Source organism: Melospiza georgiana, chromosome 9 (assembly GCF_028018845.1).
Source record: "Melospiza georgiana isolate bMelGeo1 chromosome 9, bMelGeo1.pri, whole genome shotgun sequence".
NCBI classification, from domain to species: Eukaryota; Metazoa; Chordata; class Aves; order Passeriformes; family Passerellidae; genus Melospiza; species Melospiza georgiana.
In genome coordinates, this window is record NC_080438.1 from 2,890,845 (window position 1) to 2,907,796 (window position 16,952).

Here is a 16,952-nt window from a genome sequence, read left to right on the forward strand (position 1 = left end):
TCTGTGCACAGTAGAAGAACAAGCAATACACAACCCCACAGCTCCCATGTCCAGTAGTGCAGGACACGGGAGAGGCTGGCACTGCAGGAGAGGCTGGCACTGCCCCCCTCAGTCCATCCTGGCACACAAAGCACTGCCCCATGGCACAGCTTTTTCTTCTGCAGCACTCCTGGCACAAAGGCACCTCCTCCCTGCCCCAGGGAGCTGAGCTGGGTCTCTGTCCCCAAGGGCTGAGGAGCACCTACCTCACGCTGTCCCTGAGGGTGGCAATGGCTGCGTGCAGAGCCTCCAGCTTCCCTGCAAGCCAGCCTGGGGGGGGCCCTTTCTGCAGCAGCAGCTTCACAGCCTCCACTGCTCCCTCCATGGTGCCTACTGCTGCCTTGTACTGCTCCTCAGAGGGTGGGTGACAGGCTCTCTTGGCCACAGGCTGCAGATTTAAGCAAACATGAAACATCCATTTAATACTGTGCTTGAGGGATCAGTCTTCATCCAAATGCAAGGAAGCCCTTAGGTGGAGCAGAGCTGCAAGAGTCCCTTGTGCTGTGAGGGTTCTTGCTGCCTGGCAGGCACTACAGACCATTAAAGTATCATACAAAGGGCCAGCAGTGCATGTCACCTTTTTTCTTAGAACATGGAGGGCAGCAAGAGCAGCTCAGCTTTTTAGAGACGCCCCAGAAGTGACAGAAATTACCAGAATCACACGTACCTCTCCTGCTGACTCCAATTCTCCATCCACTTTCAAACCCTGTGCGCTCCAGGTAATCCTTTCTTGCTTCAGGCGTTCTGTTCGAGCTTCTCTTGTCTCCTCCACCTGCCTTGTCTGGGGAGAAAGCCCCAGGAGAGGTAACTAAACCTTCACAGGCACAATTTATAGGCCAGAACAAAAGGGTGAGAGGGAGGGGTTTTAATGTGCAGTTCAAAGAATATTATTTCTCACACACTCCTGTGGATCAGAGACTGAGGTTATCCACAACTGCCAGTTCTTCTGTAAATTATCTGCTTGCCAAAAGCTGCTCAAGCAGAGCCCTGTCTCAAGTTGCAGCTGTCCCCCCTTTCCCAATGCCACTGTTCTGCAGGAACACCCACCTCCCCTGAGAGGATTTCTCCTAATATGCCAAAGGCACTGAGATGTTTCATACATGCTCATTTAGATCTCAGAAACTGATCCAAGAGAAATGGGGAAGGAAATCAAACTATCAAATCCTGTCTTTTTACTAGGCAACTTCTTTCAAAAACAACAGTGCAATTTAGTAAGTATTTTTTGATTAAGGATGATAAATGCTTTGCTTTTTTTTGAAAGTATTGGAGGACCAGTGTGCATAGGAAAGGCAGTTGCTAATTCTGCTGATGAAAGCAAGTAGAGAAGTTCAACCATTCAGTTTATTTTAAAGTTACTTAATGGCACATGCAGATAATGCAAGTGTAGATCCATGCTGTGTATTGCTGATAGCACATGTACAGCATCAACTAAGATAGCAGTCAAATGGTTACACAATACACATACCTTAGCCAGAAAATTAACAACTTTGTTCTTGGCTTCTTCAGAATTAAGGCACCAAGGAACGACATCTTCATGTCTTGTTTCCTGTCAAAAATGTTACTGGTTGTTCAGTACATTCATGCTAACAAGGGAACAAAATAGATGTTTTGTAAGCAATCTCAGCAACCAGCGCCCAACCCTTCTTCACTTCCAGCTCCTGAAATCTCTTCCACCTGCACCAGCCCTCAGCACTTTCAGTGTGTAACCCAGATCCAGATTTGAGCCAGGAGAATTGGTGTACAAGAGAAGTTACCAGAACCAAATGCCTGCACCCAGAGTTGTGCTCTGCTCACCTCTGCAAAGCGTGTGAATGCCTCCAGTGCGTGCTGGTGAATCAGCCAGCTCTGGTCAGCCAGCAGAGAGGCAAACAGACAGGACAGCTGGGGCACAACCTGCCTCTGCAACAGAACAAACAGCCAGCAGTTCCCAAGAGTCAGCTGAGCATATCTCACCATCATGATTTGTTATTGAAGGCTGGCTCTCAGACTGAGGGACAGGTTTGGGAAATGTGAGAGTGCTACTGCCCTGTCTGGCTGAAGAACCTCTGGGAGGGAGGTGACATTCTATTCTCACTTCTTGTTGCCTCTCACCAGTGAGAAAGGACTGGCACTTGAAGCATCTTGCATGCACTCAGCACATCTTGATGAAAAATAAACCTGCTGCAGACTGTTAATCCAAGACAACTGTCCTGGCATTCCTGTATCTATTTAATGAACTCGATCCCTTAACTGTATATTTAAATAAAAGTCTTTTTATCAAAAGACAAGGCAATTTCACTAAGGCCACCATTCCATTTACCTGTGCTTCTTGTGGAATAAACACCTTTCCCATGGAGGAGAGAAAATCCAGCATGGCCAGACGGACATGATCTGGGGGATGCAGCTGGAGCAGGGATGACTGCAGTGCAAACACCTGCAGGACACAAACCCCAGCAGAGCCCATCAGACTGACTGCAGGTGAAACTGAGCAGCTCATCTTTCAATCCAAACACAGGGAGCTCAGAAACCTGAAGGAATTGCTGCACCTCCAATAGAACTGGCCAGGATAAAGCTGCAGGGGGCATTTTAGGAAGAAATGAATATTATCCCTAAAGCACTTCCTTAGATCTCAATTATCTTACACAGGAAAGAGATTCTCAAAAGCATTCCCAAAATGCCACGTGCTCGGTTTGAAGGCCAGGAAAGTAATCAAGGAAGATTATTTCCTTGTTAAGAGAAGGCCCGAGCATGAAATAACTCATTTGAGATTTCAACAAATCACAAAGAACTTGGTTTTCACGTAGTGAATTATTCATAAGGTGGTGTTGGGGGTTTTAGGATTTTTTTTTACCTGGGTCATCAGTTGAGCATCTAATGCTTGGATGAAAACCTCCAAAAGGTGAAGCAATAAACACAGTGTCTTCTGGAGACATGGCTCATCTGAGACCTTGAAGAGAGCACAAGATATGAGTAACATTGCATTTTAGCTCATGGAATAACTGCTTAGGAGAGAATGTCAAATTACAGTAGCTTTCCAAAATTCATAGCCTGATATAAAACATTGCATTGTAAGCAACAAAGAAAATATTGAAATAATCATATCAGTATTTCAAGGTGGTCATATGTTATGAGCCCATTTTCTTTGATTTTTGTGAAGAACATTTCTTAACCCTCCTCTCCTTGCACCACTCACTAAAATAAGCACCTAAAGCTTATCTGAACAGTTTCTTTTCACTTTCACTTGCCAAATATCTTCACAGAATGGCTGAGGTTTGAAAAGACCTCTGAAGGGGCACATTGCTGGCTCTTCACTCCCTCTCTCAAACTTCCTTTTTTTAATCTGGAGCATGAAAACCCTGACAATCTTTTTTTTCTTTGCTTTATGCAGCTGCAGCCATGAACATGTCCATGGTGACAAGGACACTGCTTGACCACTTTGGGAGGAGGGTGATTGTCCCTGTGTGTCTCCATGTGCTGGGCTGTGATCTCATCAGATCATCCTGAGTTTTGGTCACATTCTGATGAATATTTAAAATACACTGAATTTGTAACTGGTATGAAACAAAATCAGGTATTTCAGGCTTCTCCTTGAGCAAGTCTGAATGTGACACTGAGTAACAGATGGAGTAACAAGGAACCAAATATGTAATATTCAGGAAATTCAACCTCAAGCTTCCCAGAGCTCATCCTGCCCTACAGAAAAACCAGCTGAGAGCAGCACTGGTACACTACTGAAACAGCCCAATCTAAGTCAAACAAATGAGTAACAACCTGAGGAAACAGCACCATGACATGTTTTTACTGCTGGAACAGCAAACTCTCTTACCTGCTTAGCCTGGAGAAAAGACCAGAACTGACTGAGCATTCCCAGCACAGATGTCTGAAGTTCTGCCTCCAGAGTGGCATCAGCAGAACTGCAGGCAGCCAGCAGGGCAGAAAGGGCAGTGTTCTAGGAGGAAAACATGTGTGAGACCAACCAGAACACATTTCATGCAAACCAACCCAAAACCCCAGGCTGGTATGAAACATCTAAAGTGATACAAGGTGGCAAGAAGCCCAATGTGCTGCCTCAGCTGTTCAGAACAGCTAATCCAGCAGGAGAGCAGCCAACAGATTCCAGAGCTGGGAGACCATCCATGGCTCCTGTGAGTTTCACACACACTGCAGGTCATTTGCTGCACTGGCAGAAGAAATTTCATGTGGAAGCCTCTGGTTTCTCATGTTCCTTCATCAAAGAGACCAGTGAGCATCTTTCAGATTTGATGCTGCATAAAACCAGCAGGTTTTAAAACTGAAGAGGAATTGTATGCTAAGGTACAGCATAAATGAGAAATTCTGAAGAAAAATAGATCTGCTCAGCCAGAGAGCAAACACAGAGAATCACAGAACCTCCACTAGCACAGCAGAGCTCCTAAGGTGCTGCATACTACAAGAAAACATTAAAATGAGAGATCTTGCTTGTGCACATGCCAGCTAGGCATGGCAAAAAGCTGTGCAGCAGACTGAATAAGAGAACTGAGGTGATAACAAGAGAATCCTTTGAAAAACGAGAGTTCAGTCGTTTTTCCAGAGAGAAGCAAATCTCCTTACCACAGGAGGGAGCCCTCCCAAGGCTCGGCCGCCGTTCAGCCACTGCCGGCACTGCTGGAGCCCTGCCGAGCACAGCTGGGACAACACTCGTGCCCTGAGGTCAGGGCTCAGCGCTCTGAGGGACACGTGCTGCCACACAGCCAAGTTGGGCACCTCTTCAGGAGGAAATTCGTGAGCAAATTCCACCTGGAAACAAAAGGCAAGAGAATCTAAACGGACCAGAAAACAATTTGGTAGCCTGAAAGACGAGAAACTAGAATGCACTGCTGGTTTGCTTCAGATTAATTATGTGAAAAAAAAAAAAACTGTGTAAAGTATTTCAATAAAATCCATCTTTAAATATGAAAAATTTTTAGAAACTGCCACTTGTCACACACAAGACATCAGAATGATTAGGCAACTGATTCTTTCAGCTGCTTGAAGCATTGGCCCTAGTGAGTAGAAGTGGCTTCAGCCCCTCCAGGGTACACAGAGAGGCACTGACAGGACAGGACACTCCTCCTGACACCTGATATCATGAGATGTCACAGATGCAATGACAGGACACAGTTTCAGCCAATCTGGGGAGATGGGCTGTTTCCATACTTTGTTAAAAAAATACTTTCTTGCTACCCAGCAAGAATCTTAGAAAGGTCAATGTGCTTTTCTTGTTTTAAAGAGCACACCTGCACAAAGTGGGACCCACAACAAATGATAATTTAGTGACCTAATAACTTAGACTAAGTAACAACAAGTGCAGCAAGTGAGCACTCAACATCTTGTCACTTGTCCAGAACTGAAAGGGAATATTTGAACACAGGGCACTGATTCAAATCTCTTCTAGTGACAGCAGCAGATGCTGGTGCTGAACTTGCCTGATGCTCTGGAGCCATGAGGAACAGCATTCTCCTCAGCAGCACAGCCAGGGCAGGCACCTGGCAGCAGTCACTGGGCCAAGCCTTTACCTGCATTGGGGTAAAAGAGAAATGCACCTCATTACACTGAGGGAAAAATCACCACTGAGCAAACAAATTCTGTGCAGGGTATTCTGAGAGCTGCTGTGTGGGATCATAGCAGTCACACTGGAAATGAAATCAGCAGGGCATATTGGTTTGTATTTTCACTGTACTACTTCTGCTAATTATTAAGCCAGTTTGCAGAATTCAAATCTCCATTTGAATCTTTGCTGGTAGCACTCAAGAAACTCAAGAAACTTAAAACTGTGGTTCTTACCAAGTGGGCAATCACATTAACATGGTGAGCACAGAGCTCAGCTGTTCCATACCTGAAACATGAGAGACAGCAGCTTGTGAATCTGTACTTCCTATTCTTCTGCAGACTAAATCTCATAAATCTGGTCTGAGAAATGGCAATTTCCTCTAACATATTTAAATTTGATTTGCAGAGACACAATTTAATTGAGACAACCATTTCAAAAATCAGTTATTAAAGAGAGAAGCTGTGTTCCTCTTGCTTGCAAGAACATAGAAATGGCTAAGCCATTTCTAGTCCTAATTTTCAAAATGTGTTCTGTATCTGAAAATAATCCAAGTCTGGGACAATTCTGTCTTACAAAAATCTCTCTCAAGCAAACTGTAAATTATGTACAACAACAAGAGAATGAACTGGATCTGTGGGAAACCTGCTTGACTGTACTAGGAGCATGTTACCTGGCAAGGAAGCACCAGGAGTCCATTGCCAGCAGAGACGTGATCATACTGCAACCCAGCACAGCTTCCAGCAGGGCATGCTCCTGAGGAGAAACAGCAAAATTACCACAGTCTGAATACCACAGAAAAGAAAACATTAAACTTTTATAACATTCCCTACTCTGAAAGAGAATAAAAATTGGCAAGACCAGTGAGGTCCTCATAAAGTTTCTTTTCCCTTTTCCCAAAAGTGACATTTGCTGTGTAACTGAATTCCAGGCATGCAACTGCTGATTTCTACAAAACCATCTCTGAGATGGTTCTCTCTGAGCATCTTTTAATCAGAAAGAACCCATTCTTTTTAAGCAGCACCTATGCATCACAACAGCTTGATAAGCAAATTGATAAGCAAAAGCCAATCTTACCAGCTGAGGGAAGTGTGATGGGAGTGTGGAAGCAATGAAGGAGCACAGGTGGACACAGACATAGTGATAGAGGCTGATGGGAACTGCTGGCTGTCCTGCACTGAGCACCTGTGGCAAACACACAGGGAGAGAAAGCTCCCCACAGCACTGCTGGAAACTGAGGAAGAGAGCTGACAACAAAGACAGGCTGCAAGGGGGAAAGGAAAAAAAAAACCAAAAAAAAACAAAAAAGAGAAAAAGAGAACAGTTTAATTACAGATATCGAGTTCCAAATCCTGCAAGCAACATTGGTATTACAAAATCTTTGTCTTCAGCCAGAAAAGATAACAATAACTTCAGTGCTTTTACATCATGCTGCTGACTGCCTTCCTCTTTTCCCAATTCAAGTGATTATTAGAGGGTTCAGGCATAAAAGTGTGAGACTTTAACTTAGTTACATTCAGAGCCTTATTCCTACCCTACAAGTACATTAAAGACCACTCCCTCCCTGAAGAAACAAAGCCATCTCTGTCTCTGTACCCTTCACTCCTGAGGCAATGATCAGATCCTGTTAGTCTTGGCACAAGGATGGAAATCCATAGTGACAATTTTCCAAGTTCAGTTGCAAAGGAAGCTGCAGCAGCTGAGCCCCTTTGTTTGCCTGTTTGACTGCTGTGGTGATAGAACTAAAACAAAAACCTTTTTTGTACCTTTTGCCTGTGTTCCAGAGAGTTTGCACTTCTCCTGGCTGAGAGGACAGCTTGTCCATTATGGTAAGCAGGAGGAGACACTGGGGCAGCTGCTGCTCAGGAGGGAGACCTGTAGAAATTTGGGTTTCAAGTGTGAAAAGTGTGTAAGCTGGCTTGTAAGCAAGTGTAGAGGCAAATTGATGAGCTATCTCAGAATTGTGAGGTGTTGGTGAGGGCAGAAATCAAGGAGAGCTTGTTGAAACAAAAAGCTGATATTTTCCCAGGCATGCTGCTTTTCACAGAAAATATTTACTTTATGAAAAAAAGCTGTCTTAAAATCCATCTTTGAAAGTTTGTGGCAAATGTGGATTGAAATTCTGCAAAAGAACAGAATTGACAGGATTTCTGCTAATCAGATTAACAGTGCAGTTGCTATGAGTACTTTGGAAAAGATGAATCCAGCCACAACATAAATTATCTGTTATAAAATCCACCCAAATTAGCAGGCCATCAGCTCTATCACAGCACTTCCAGAAAAACCAGAAACAAGCAAGTGAGTACAGAATATTATGGTCCAGAAAGTCAAAATGTCAATGCTGGGATTGCACTTTCAACCCACCTAAATTTTCACTTAACACTTGTTCCATGAAAGGACTAAAGGGAAGGAGCTGGGTGATGAGAGGGTCCAGAGCCACAAGAAAAACCTGGGATATTTCATCTTGATGAACTTCCAGGATCTCTGGAGCATAAAGACTGGGAGAAAATTTGCTGAGGGGAAATGGGAAAAAAAAAAAAAAAAAAGAAGTTAAATATTCTCAGTAGCATTTTTAGGCAAATTCATTATTTCCTTGTTCCTGTGAAATAAAAGACAGAAAAGGCTCCCCATTTTAGAATTTTATAGCTCAAGAGTTATAACTCTGCATCCAGCCTTTAAAATAAGCATCACAATCCAATATTTTACTAAACATTTAAAGAAAACCTTACAAGCTCACAGAAAAATGTGTGTAAAATACATAACATCTCTCAGAAGAAACATGCCAGATCACAAAGAGTCAAGTGAAAGGGAAAAGCCAAGAAAACACTTTTATACATGATTTTACAGCCATAAATATCACAGCACTAACTTAACACATGACCCTAAAAGGGTATCACAGCTTCTCTGAAGAGGAAAAAAAAAAACACCTTGAGCAATAAAAGAAAAAAATTACCAATATGAGAATAAAGGAAAAGATAATGAAATAACCTTATAATCTTGCAGCTTATAAAGTGAACTGTAAAACTGCTGCTTTCCTACTCAAAAATCCTGCTCATTATTCCCTGAGTGAATAAAAGTTTACAACCTTCCACTTGGGAAAAACCTCCAAGGGGAGGTAAACTTAGAAGAAGAAACTCATAAAAAAAATATCCACCCCATCTTGCAGTGGAACATGCACTGAACTCAGGTGCACATCTCACCACAGAGCCTGGTTTGAATTCCAACAAAGGGCAGAAATCAGCCCTTTCATAAAATAAACAATTATTAGTATAAAGTCTGGGTTCTCTTATGCTTCCCAACCACTGCAGCAACCAAACTTTTTGAAAGAAAAGTGATAAAACTCTTGCAGACATTTATAAGTGCAGCATTACAAGAGTATCTGCTTCCAGGAGAACCAGAGTCCTTCTGTGAGATTCCACAAGATTATTAACACAATAGTAAAGTTATGAAAAATTTCAGGACACTATTTCTGATCCCCTCTTTCTCCAGGACAAATGTTTTCAAACTTTGTCTTAAAGTAGAAACAATCTGTCAAAAGGCACTGCTGACACCTGCATTTAGTTGTAGAGGCTTTTTTCTGCATATCCTACACATAATTTGTTAATAAATGTTGCATAAATAATTGTTATTAAGTTAATTGTTTGTCATTATGGGACATGCACAGTATTGATCAAGAATAGGGTTTAAGGTAACTATAAAACACTAAACCACCTAATTTATTAAAAATATTTTAGCTTTCAGTACATGAAAAAAGATGGCAACAACTGTGGAATGAGAAGTGCATTTTTACACATCAAAATATTTGTAATTTAAGAATGTAATACTGAAATGTTATTAAGATACTATCAATAATCAATTGTTTGTACTTCACATACCTGTAGATCTGAAGAAAGAGCTGATGTAACTGAGAACAGGAATCAGAGAGGCAGGCACGAAATTCCTGCAAAAGCCATCAATATTGAGTGATACTTTTAAAATAAAATCCACTATTAATTACATTAATTACTGCACATCTCCTACCAACTCCTCAGTCCCACTGCATGAAACAACCTGTTCCAGTTTATTTTTCTGGGAAATCCCAACAGAAATCCTGCACAGGCTTGTGAGTATTTACAGGTGGAAGAACTAAAGCAGGTTATGCCTGGATGTTAATTATACTGCCCCTATGGGACAGCTGTAAATCATTAAGATATTATACAGCACTAAATGATTCCATCTGCAGACCAGAGGCTTAAATTTAATACTAACATAGAACTGAAGTATTAAAACCTACCTTGGTGTAGTGTACAAGGGAGTTAGCAAAGAACCTGCACAGTTTCACTGTCCTCTGGAACAGCCTGAAGTCAGTGCCCTCCTGCCCAAAAGAAGCAATTAAAAAAGAGTAAATTAAATTTAAAAAAAGAGTAATTAATAGAGAGTAAAATAAAAGCTTGCTAACAGTGTTCAAACCCTATTTCACATTTCATTCTTCACAGACTCTACAGCTAAGGGGGGAAAACTTTAAAAATATTGAGTGTGTATGCTTCAGCACTTTCAGAGCAATATTTGCCTGACCTTGGGATATTGTCAGTTTAGGAAATAAAGAAAAATTCTCACCTAGTATGGTGAAAATTTAGTGTCTCACTAAAACATCCTCAATCTACACAAAGCAGTGGGCCTCATTTTCATGTGGTTTCAAAGGTATTCTGTCATGAAATAAATAAAATCCAAAAAAACCCAAACCAAATTACTCCAAGCAATAATACAGCACAAAGAATTTCTCCTCTTCAAGTTCACTGGCAGCTTTGGGAACTTTTTAACTCACCTGTACTTCTGACACCTTCATTTGCTCAGCCAGCTGCAAACAGGAGTCAAAAGAAAGAAGAATGTCCTTGCACAGGCCACTGAGGATGTCACTGTGCTTCAGGTGGCACTGCAGCAGGGAGTGATGCTTCAGGCTTTGCCTGAATGACAGGAATATATATAAACAGGTATTTAACTGTCAGAAGTGATCATGCAATGAGTTCTAACAAATCCAAATGAGTAATTACTCAATTTAGCCTTTTATACAGCAGTGATTGGTGCAATATCTGTGAGCACTGAAAGCAGAAACTCAGAGAGAACAACTCTCTCTCCATGGCCATGACTGAAAGCCAGGGCAGAGGCAGGATGGAAGTTTGAAAGAGCAAAATCAAGGTAAAAACATCACCAGAACTGCAGGTCAGACCTCTTCATGTCATCACCCAGACAACAGTGTTGCAAATTTTCTTGTGCATTTAATTCCAGAAAATCAAGTTTCTATAACTTTTCATACCAATTCCTGCCTACTTTCACTGGCAATGCTCCTAGCTAAATTTCCTTACTAGCTACATTGAATTCTCTCATTTTAATTTTATTAGAACCTCTGAGCACAAAGCACTTGATTAATTCATTATTTAAAACTACACCACAATAAAACTCAAAGAGTTTAGCTACATACTTGATGATGAACTTCCATGTATTGGCATGAAGAGCATGGTCCATATTGGAAATGACAGAGCAGATCTCCAGCACAGTGTGGATTACTAAGGAAAGAACAGCAACAGAGTTAAATCAGATTTATGAGTTCACAGCAATCCCAAAAGAATACTGAGAGAATACCAGAATTAGGAAAATGGCTCAGTGTTTAGGTGCTGCCCCTGTCCTACAAATCTACACAATATTCCTACAGCTTCAGGAGAAAAATGGAAATATTTCAGGTTGAAAATGCTGCTTTCTGAAAAGCTGACAGTAGAACTGAGAACACTCAGGAACCTGTTTTAAAATTTCAAACATACTCTCCAAAGAAAAAAGGACAGAGTGAGGCTAAAAAAGTATCAAATCCATGTATACCTGACACCATATATGTGATGTCATCTTCAGTGGAAGCAGAGTCTATGGAAATCAGATCAACCAGTTCCATCAGCTGTTTCTGAAGGGAGTAAGTTTCCTTGAACATGGATTGGAGGAGGTCAGAAATTAAGTGCAGGTGTCCATAGTACACTGATTCACTGTCCTGAAATGGGGAGGAAGAGGTTTGTAAAACAGCTCAGGACTCACAGCCTGATTTTTCACATGCAGAAAGCATCAAGAGCTTTGCCATGCATTTCTCTGGAGAAAAAGAACAAGGCACAGATGTACCTACTTTAACTCAATACACAGCCCTTGAGCACTCAATACAAAATATGTTCACCTGCAGCTTGTGGGAAACTAATGAGGTCTGGCTGGATCAGGCCTCCATATTTTTGAACCAAACAGGACAATGTCAGCAGCAAAGGAAGTAGCATTCCAAAGATTTCTCAATACCTTCATATTAGAATTACCATATAAAGACCTGAGTTTGAGTCCTGACATGGAAAACTGATGCAAATGTTCCCATAAGAAAGAAGTATTAAAAATATTAAAATGAAAGGCAACCAGAAGTTAGTGTGTCCTAATCTTGTATTATTTTCAATGCTTGGAGGGAATTACTGTTGCACCTGAAAATCCAGATCAATCCATATCAGAAACTGATACACAGTGCTAACTGTAACCAACATAAACCTGCTAATCTCAGCTTTCAATCCACTCTGGAACTTCCATTTGTAGCTCTGTAAATACTGTAGCCATCACTGCACAGATGCCTCAGAGCACTCTGCTCATGAGCAGAATGTTCAGTTAGCACTGATGCAAAGGATGGAAACAGCCCAGAGTGAGCTTCTCACCAGCAGGTCAGATTTGCTGGGCAGACAGATGAAAAATCATCTCTGTACCTGTGCACTCAGTGCAGTCTGAAAACAACTTAACAACTAAAATTAAAAGAATAATACTTTAATGTGGTATTCACATTCTCTGAACAGAGAGAGATATAATTCTCCCAGGATTTTTCCTGGGAAAGGCATTAAGAACCTCAGACAAGAAGAGAAAACAATTCTTATCTCTACTCACTGCTCCTGTTTGGCACATGTAGAATGTGTTATGGAGATTATTTACCCAAAGTGATTTGTTAATTGGACACTAGTGAAGGTTGCTTTGATTCCTTGGCCAGTTGGGTCAAAGCTGTGTCCTGATTGTTTCAGACAGTCACAGGTTTTCCTTTAGCATCTCTTTTGATAACTATATCAAAACTATCATAATTATATTCCTTAGTATAGTATCTCTTTAATATGCAATATAGCATAGTATTAGGATAATATAGTATACCTTAATAAAACAATTGTTCAACCTTCTGAATCATGGAGTCAGAGCACATTATTCCCCACACTGGAGTCACCTTACAACTACACTTCAACAACAGCATGATTTCAAAATAAGATCATCTTCTGAAGCGTTTCCCTGTTGTATTGCACTAAATAGTTACTGAGTTGTTTGCACTGGCTGTTTGTATCCTATCACCACATGGTCTTCCATGGACCCCCAAGCATCAGTGTGGTGGTCTCTCCCTGATTTACACCTCCCATTGCCCCTCCTCACTTGTGTCCCATTGGCTGTAGTCCCTCTCCTCCAGCCCCCTTTCCCAGCCCTTAAAACCCCTTAGAGGCAGCTGGCCTGGCCTCTTTTTTCCCTGTGGGTCCTTTCCATCTGGTGGTTCCCCTGGGAACAAACTGAGGACATTTGTCCCCACGTGGAGAAGAGGTTCTGGTCTTCTCCCTTTGTCCACGTAAGATGGTGTGGGCTGGGGTCCATAGCTAGCTGGACTGGACCCAAACAGCCACCCAGACATGGATTCTTCCATTCCTACATTGCCAAAAGCCAAGGAGCAGCAGGATTCCTGTGCTGCCAGCCAGCAGAGCCCTACCTTGCAGTGAGTGAAGGTGCTTTTGACCACGCAGAGCAGGGAGGAGGGCAGGGAGCGGATGCTGCGCAGGGACAGCTCCTGCACTGAGCACAGCGAGCGCACGCAGCCCGTCAGCGTCTCCAGCAGCTGCACCACCGTCTGGGATCAACACTGAACAACATCAACACCCCTGCAACGCCTCCAAAAGCATCTCTTCTCAGCTGAAATACACCTGGGCTTTATGGCATTTAAACAGCATTTATGCTATTTGTATAAATAAGTTTGTTAAAGATGAATGAAGCTCCAGAGCTTTTCTCCGTACCCTTTTCTCCATACCGTACTCTTCGTGAGAACTCCTGTTTCTTTCACTATTATTCTGAATTTTAAAATTCAGAATGAAGTGACATTTGTATAAACGGGTGCCAGGTTCACTCTTTAAATATGGGGAGTCACATTCCATCTGCAGGAGGGACTTGGAGCAGAATTTGAAATGATTTTTTAAAATTATTATTAGCATCACATGCTAGCTGTAATCAAATCATTCACAAAATGTTAACTGAACTTCAGCTACAAAGAAAGACCAAATCACATTTTAACCACCAAAAACATCTTCAAACCTTTTTAGTAATTAGTAATTTAGCAGTTTAGGTAAAAGCAAAGAGTGATGTAAACATTATTTTGACAGCTTATGAGATGGGACTTGCCTGGAGCAGATTCCTCACAGTGCTGCATAACTCTGTACTCTGGCTGGTCAGTCCTTTGGCCTTGCTGCATAATTCACACATCAAGTTATCAAAGAACTGTAGAGTCTGGGAAAACACAACAAAAAAAATGAAACATTTTACTTACAAAGCTACACAAAATAATAAATAATAAGATTAAACAATTAATAACAAATAATAACACCATTGTATACCTGCTTGCTGCCTTGGCATGGAGGCACAGAGAGAACTCACAGCAGAAAACACTTTGCAGCATTTCAGTCATAAAGCATGATAGAACAAGAAGTAAAAACCATTTTTATGTATATATTATAGACAGAAGACATTTTAGCTGTCTTATATATTATTCATTAATAATATATTTAATTTATACAGATAATGTATAATAAATAATATTATATATTATTTAATATGGTATATTAAATATAATATATTATTCTACCAAAGATTTTTACTTAGTTAAAACCACATCATTTAAAAAAATATTTTCATTTTGTCTCAGAAAAAATATTTGCTTGTTGAAAATGATTATTAACATTTTGAACACATTAAAAAAATGTCTGTGACATACAGACAACATTTATTTCTACTTTAATTGAGGTTTTTGGATGAGTGTTACTTTTGAGACTGCAAAGACAGTGAGGCACATGCAGGATAAACAGTGATCCTTTTTCAGGATATGCCCATTATGAGACAATTTTCTTGTAATCTTCAAAAACTTGTCACTTGAGATAAAATATGAGAAAGGAAAATCAAGTGCTTTTTACTGGCTTCTTAAAATGGACAAGCTGAGTCTTGAAACTTAAATCAGTAATTTGGCACCTCTTTACTTCACTTAAAATGCAAGCACTGATTTTAACACACCTATGGCACAAAATTCTCCATCATTTATTAAAAAAAGAAAACGTGTGTGAGGTCAGTATGGTCTAAAAGATTATTCACTATATTAATTCACAAATTTCACAACATTCATTTGTGATATGGGAGTGTTGAGCTCTTCAGTTTACTTGTCCTGAGAAGCTCCCTCACTTAAAAATTCTCCACCTTGGTCATTTTACAAAAAGCCCAATTTTTTCAGAAAGAAATAAAAGCCAAGTTTATTGCTGAATATAGAAAGTAGAACATTGCATATTTGATTTTCTCCCTACTGTAAAGAACAAGAACAATCACAGAAACAATTCAACACAACACTGTGAAAACTCTTAATGAGTAAATTTCAATTTTTGTATCCCATAGATATTTTGCAACCCCAAAGAAGAATCATTGCAATCTAAGCAGGTTCTAACCTGGACTGACAGAAAATTCCACAGTTAACTGAAGCTGTCCTACCTTAGGTAATACTTTTGAGAAAAAACTTTGTTCCACATCTTCAAGGCTGATATGTGGCAAAAACATTTCAGTCAGGATCCTCAAAATACCTGCAAAGAAAAACATTTACAACGTGTAACTCTCAGAAATATACAGCAACCTACCAGAGGAAATAAAGAACTGCAGAAAGCAAAAAAAAACCAGGTACTTGATTTTGAGACGGGCAACAGAACATTTGCCTTATCTGAAATGCATGAAAACACACATACATGACCTGAAAAATCAAGGAACTGTGATAGCTCCAACATGCACAAACCCATCAAAAAAAGCAGCACACCTGACTAAACTTAGCTGGAGGCTGAGCACAACGGGCAAGCCTGCAGATCCACAATTTGCCACATTCCAAACTGCAAACAGTAGCAAGTTTTACAATGCAACATAATATGCAATGTAACAATTTTAGCAACACTCATAAACAGTTACAAATAAGCCTAATTTTCTTTAAACTATTAGCTTTGTCACCGGGAAGATAACAGCCCAAAAGACAATAAAACACTAGATAAGAAACACTTTTTTTGTGTATTTAAAGATCAGAAGTAGCAGAAAGGAAAAAGCAGCCTTAGATGGAGAGTTTCTATAGGGGCATTTATAAAGCTTATTCAATGTGCAGTTAGTGGAATATACAAGGTCCAGCAGGATTGCTGAAGGCTCCGAAAATTTGTAGCAGAAGCATTTTAAGCACTGCAGTGATTTTAATTTTAATGCAATTGCAATACAGGGCTCCACAGCAAGAGGCATTTCTTAGCCATTACTTACGAATATGCTCAGTCCAGTCCTCAGACTCTGCATACATTGAGTAAAAACGTTAAAGAAAATCAAACTTATTCTGCTATAAAGGCTAACTTTAAAGCATCTGCAGAAGCCACAGCGACTTCTACTGAAATTGCTGGGGATGCTCCACAACTAACGCAGGCTGACAGCCCGGAGTATCCACAGGATCAACAAAGTATTTCCAAAATGTATTAGAGAGTAAGTCTTGAGGGATTGGTTTTGTTGGGTTTTTTTTCGGTTTGGGTTTTTTTAGGGAGTTGGGTTTCTTTGGTTTTTGGGAGGATAGGTGAGAGGTGTGTCGGGGATTACCTACAGTGCCAAATGAACCACACGCGATGTTCTAGACTCTATAAATTTTTTATTCCAGGGAAAGGCTGTACCCGTCTCCAGCGAAAACTCCCGGCACCCAGCCCCTCACAAAGGTCCCACCGCTCTCCCTCACACACATTCTCGAACCGTGGAACTCCGAAGGAAGCAAACACCCCCCAACAAGCACCACTCGCGTGCCTTTCCCACAGCCACCCCGAGCCCTGCTGGCAAGGATATCAGGAGCCGGGGCAGCACGGCGGGCAGCTCCCGGCGGCACAGCTCCCAGTCCCAGCCGTCCAGCTCCCGCAGGAGCTGCTCGGGGTCCGCCTGGGACATGGCGGCGGCCGCGCTCCCCTCAGCGCGGGGCAGCGGCGGGAGCGGCGCCCGCGCTCCCACAACGCCCCGCGCCCGCCCGAGGAAGCGGAAGCGGCTCCGTGAGGGAGCG

At 41.4% G+C, this 16,952-nt stretch overlaps 1 protein-coding gene across 1 annotated transcript; it reads right to left on the minus strand.

Moving 5' to 3' along the window:
- Positions 1 to 83: 83 nt before the first annotated feature.
- Positions 84 to 16,876, minus strand: FIRRM (FIGNL1 interacting regulator of recombination and mitosis). Its single transcript, XM_058030692.1, has 24 exons — positions 16,745 to 16,876; positions 16,184 to 16,223; positions 15,389 to 15,477; positions 14,042 to 14,146; positions 13,359 to 13,496; positions 11,435 to 11,597; positions 11,043 to 11,127; positions 10,389 to 10,527; positions 9,858 to 9,938; positions 9,460 to 9,524; positions 7,949 to 8,097; positions 7,351 to 7,459; positions 6,662 to 6,848; positions 6,258 to 6,340; positions 5,821 to 5,872; positions 5,463 to 5,552; positions 4,609 to 4,794; positions 3,845 to 3,967; positions 2,870 to 2,965; positions 2,339 to 2,452; positions 1,834 to 1,938; positions 1,505 to 1,585; positions 707 to 820; positions 84 to 427 (listed from the first exon to the last, which is right to left on the minus strand). Exons 1-24 carry the CDS (start codon positions 16,841 to 16,843, stop codon positions 242 to 244), a joined length of 2,679 nt encoding a protein of 892 aa, XP_057886675.1. The 5' UTR covers positions 16,844 to 16,876; the 3' UTR covers positions 84 to 241.
- Positions 16,877 to 16,952: the final 76 nt, after the last annotated feature.

Coding starts and splice junctions, on each gene's coding strand:
- FIRRM (XM_058030692.1), bottom strand. CDS start 16,843: ATGTCCCAGGCGGACCCCGAGCAGCTCCTGCGGGAGCTGGACGGCTGG. Junction 10,528..11,042: donor ACATGGAAGTTCATCATCAA/GTATGTAGCTAA, acceptor CCTGTCATTCAG/GCAAAGCCTGAAGCATCACT. Junction 1,939..2,338: donor TTATTCCACAAGAAGCACAG/GTAAATGGAATG, acceptor GTTCTGTTGCAG/AGGCAGGTTGTGCCCCAGCT.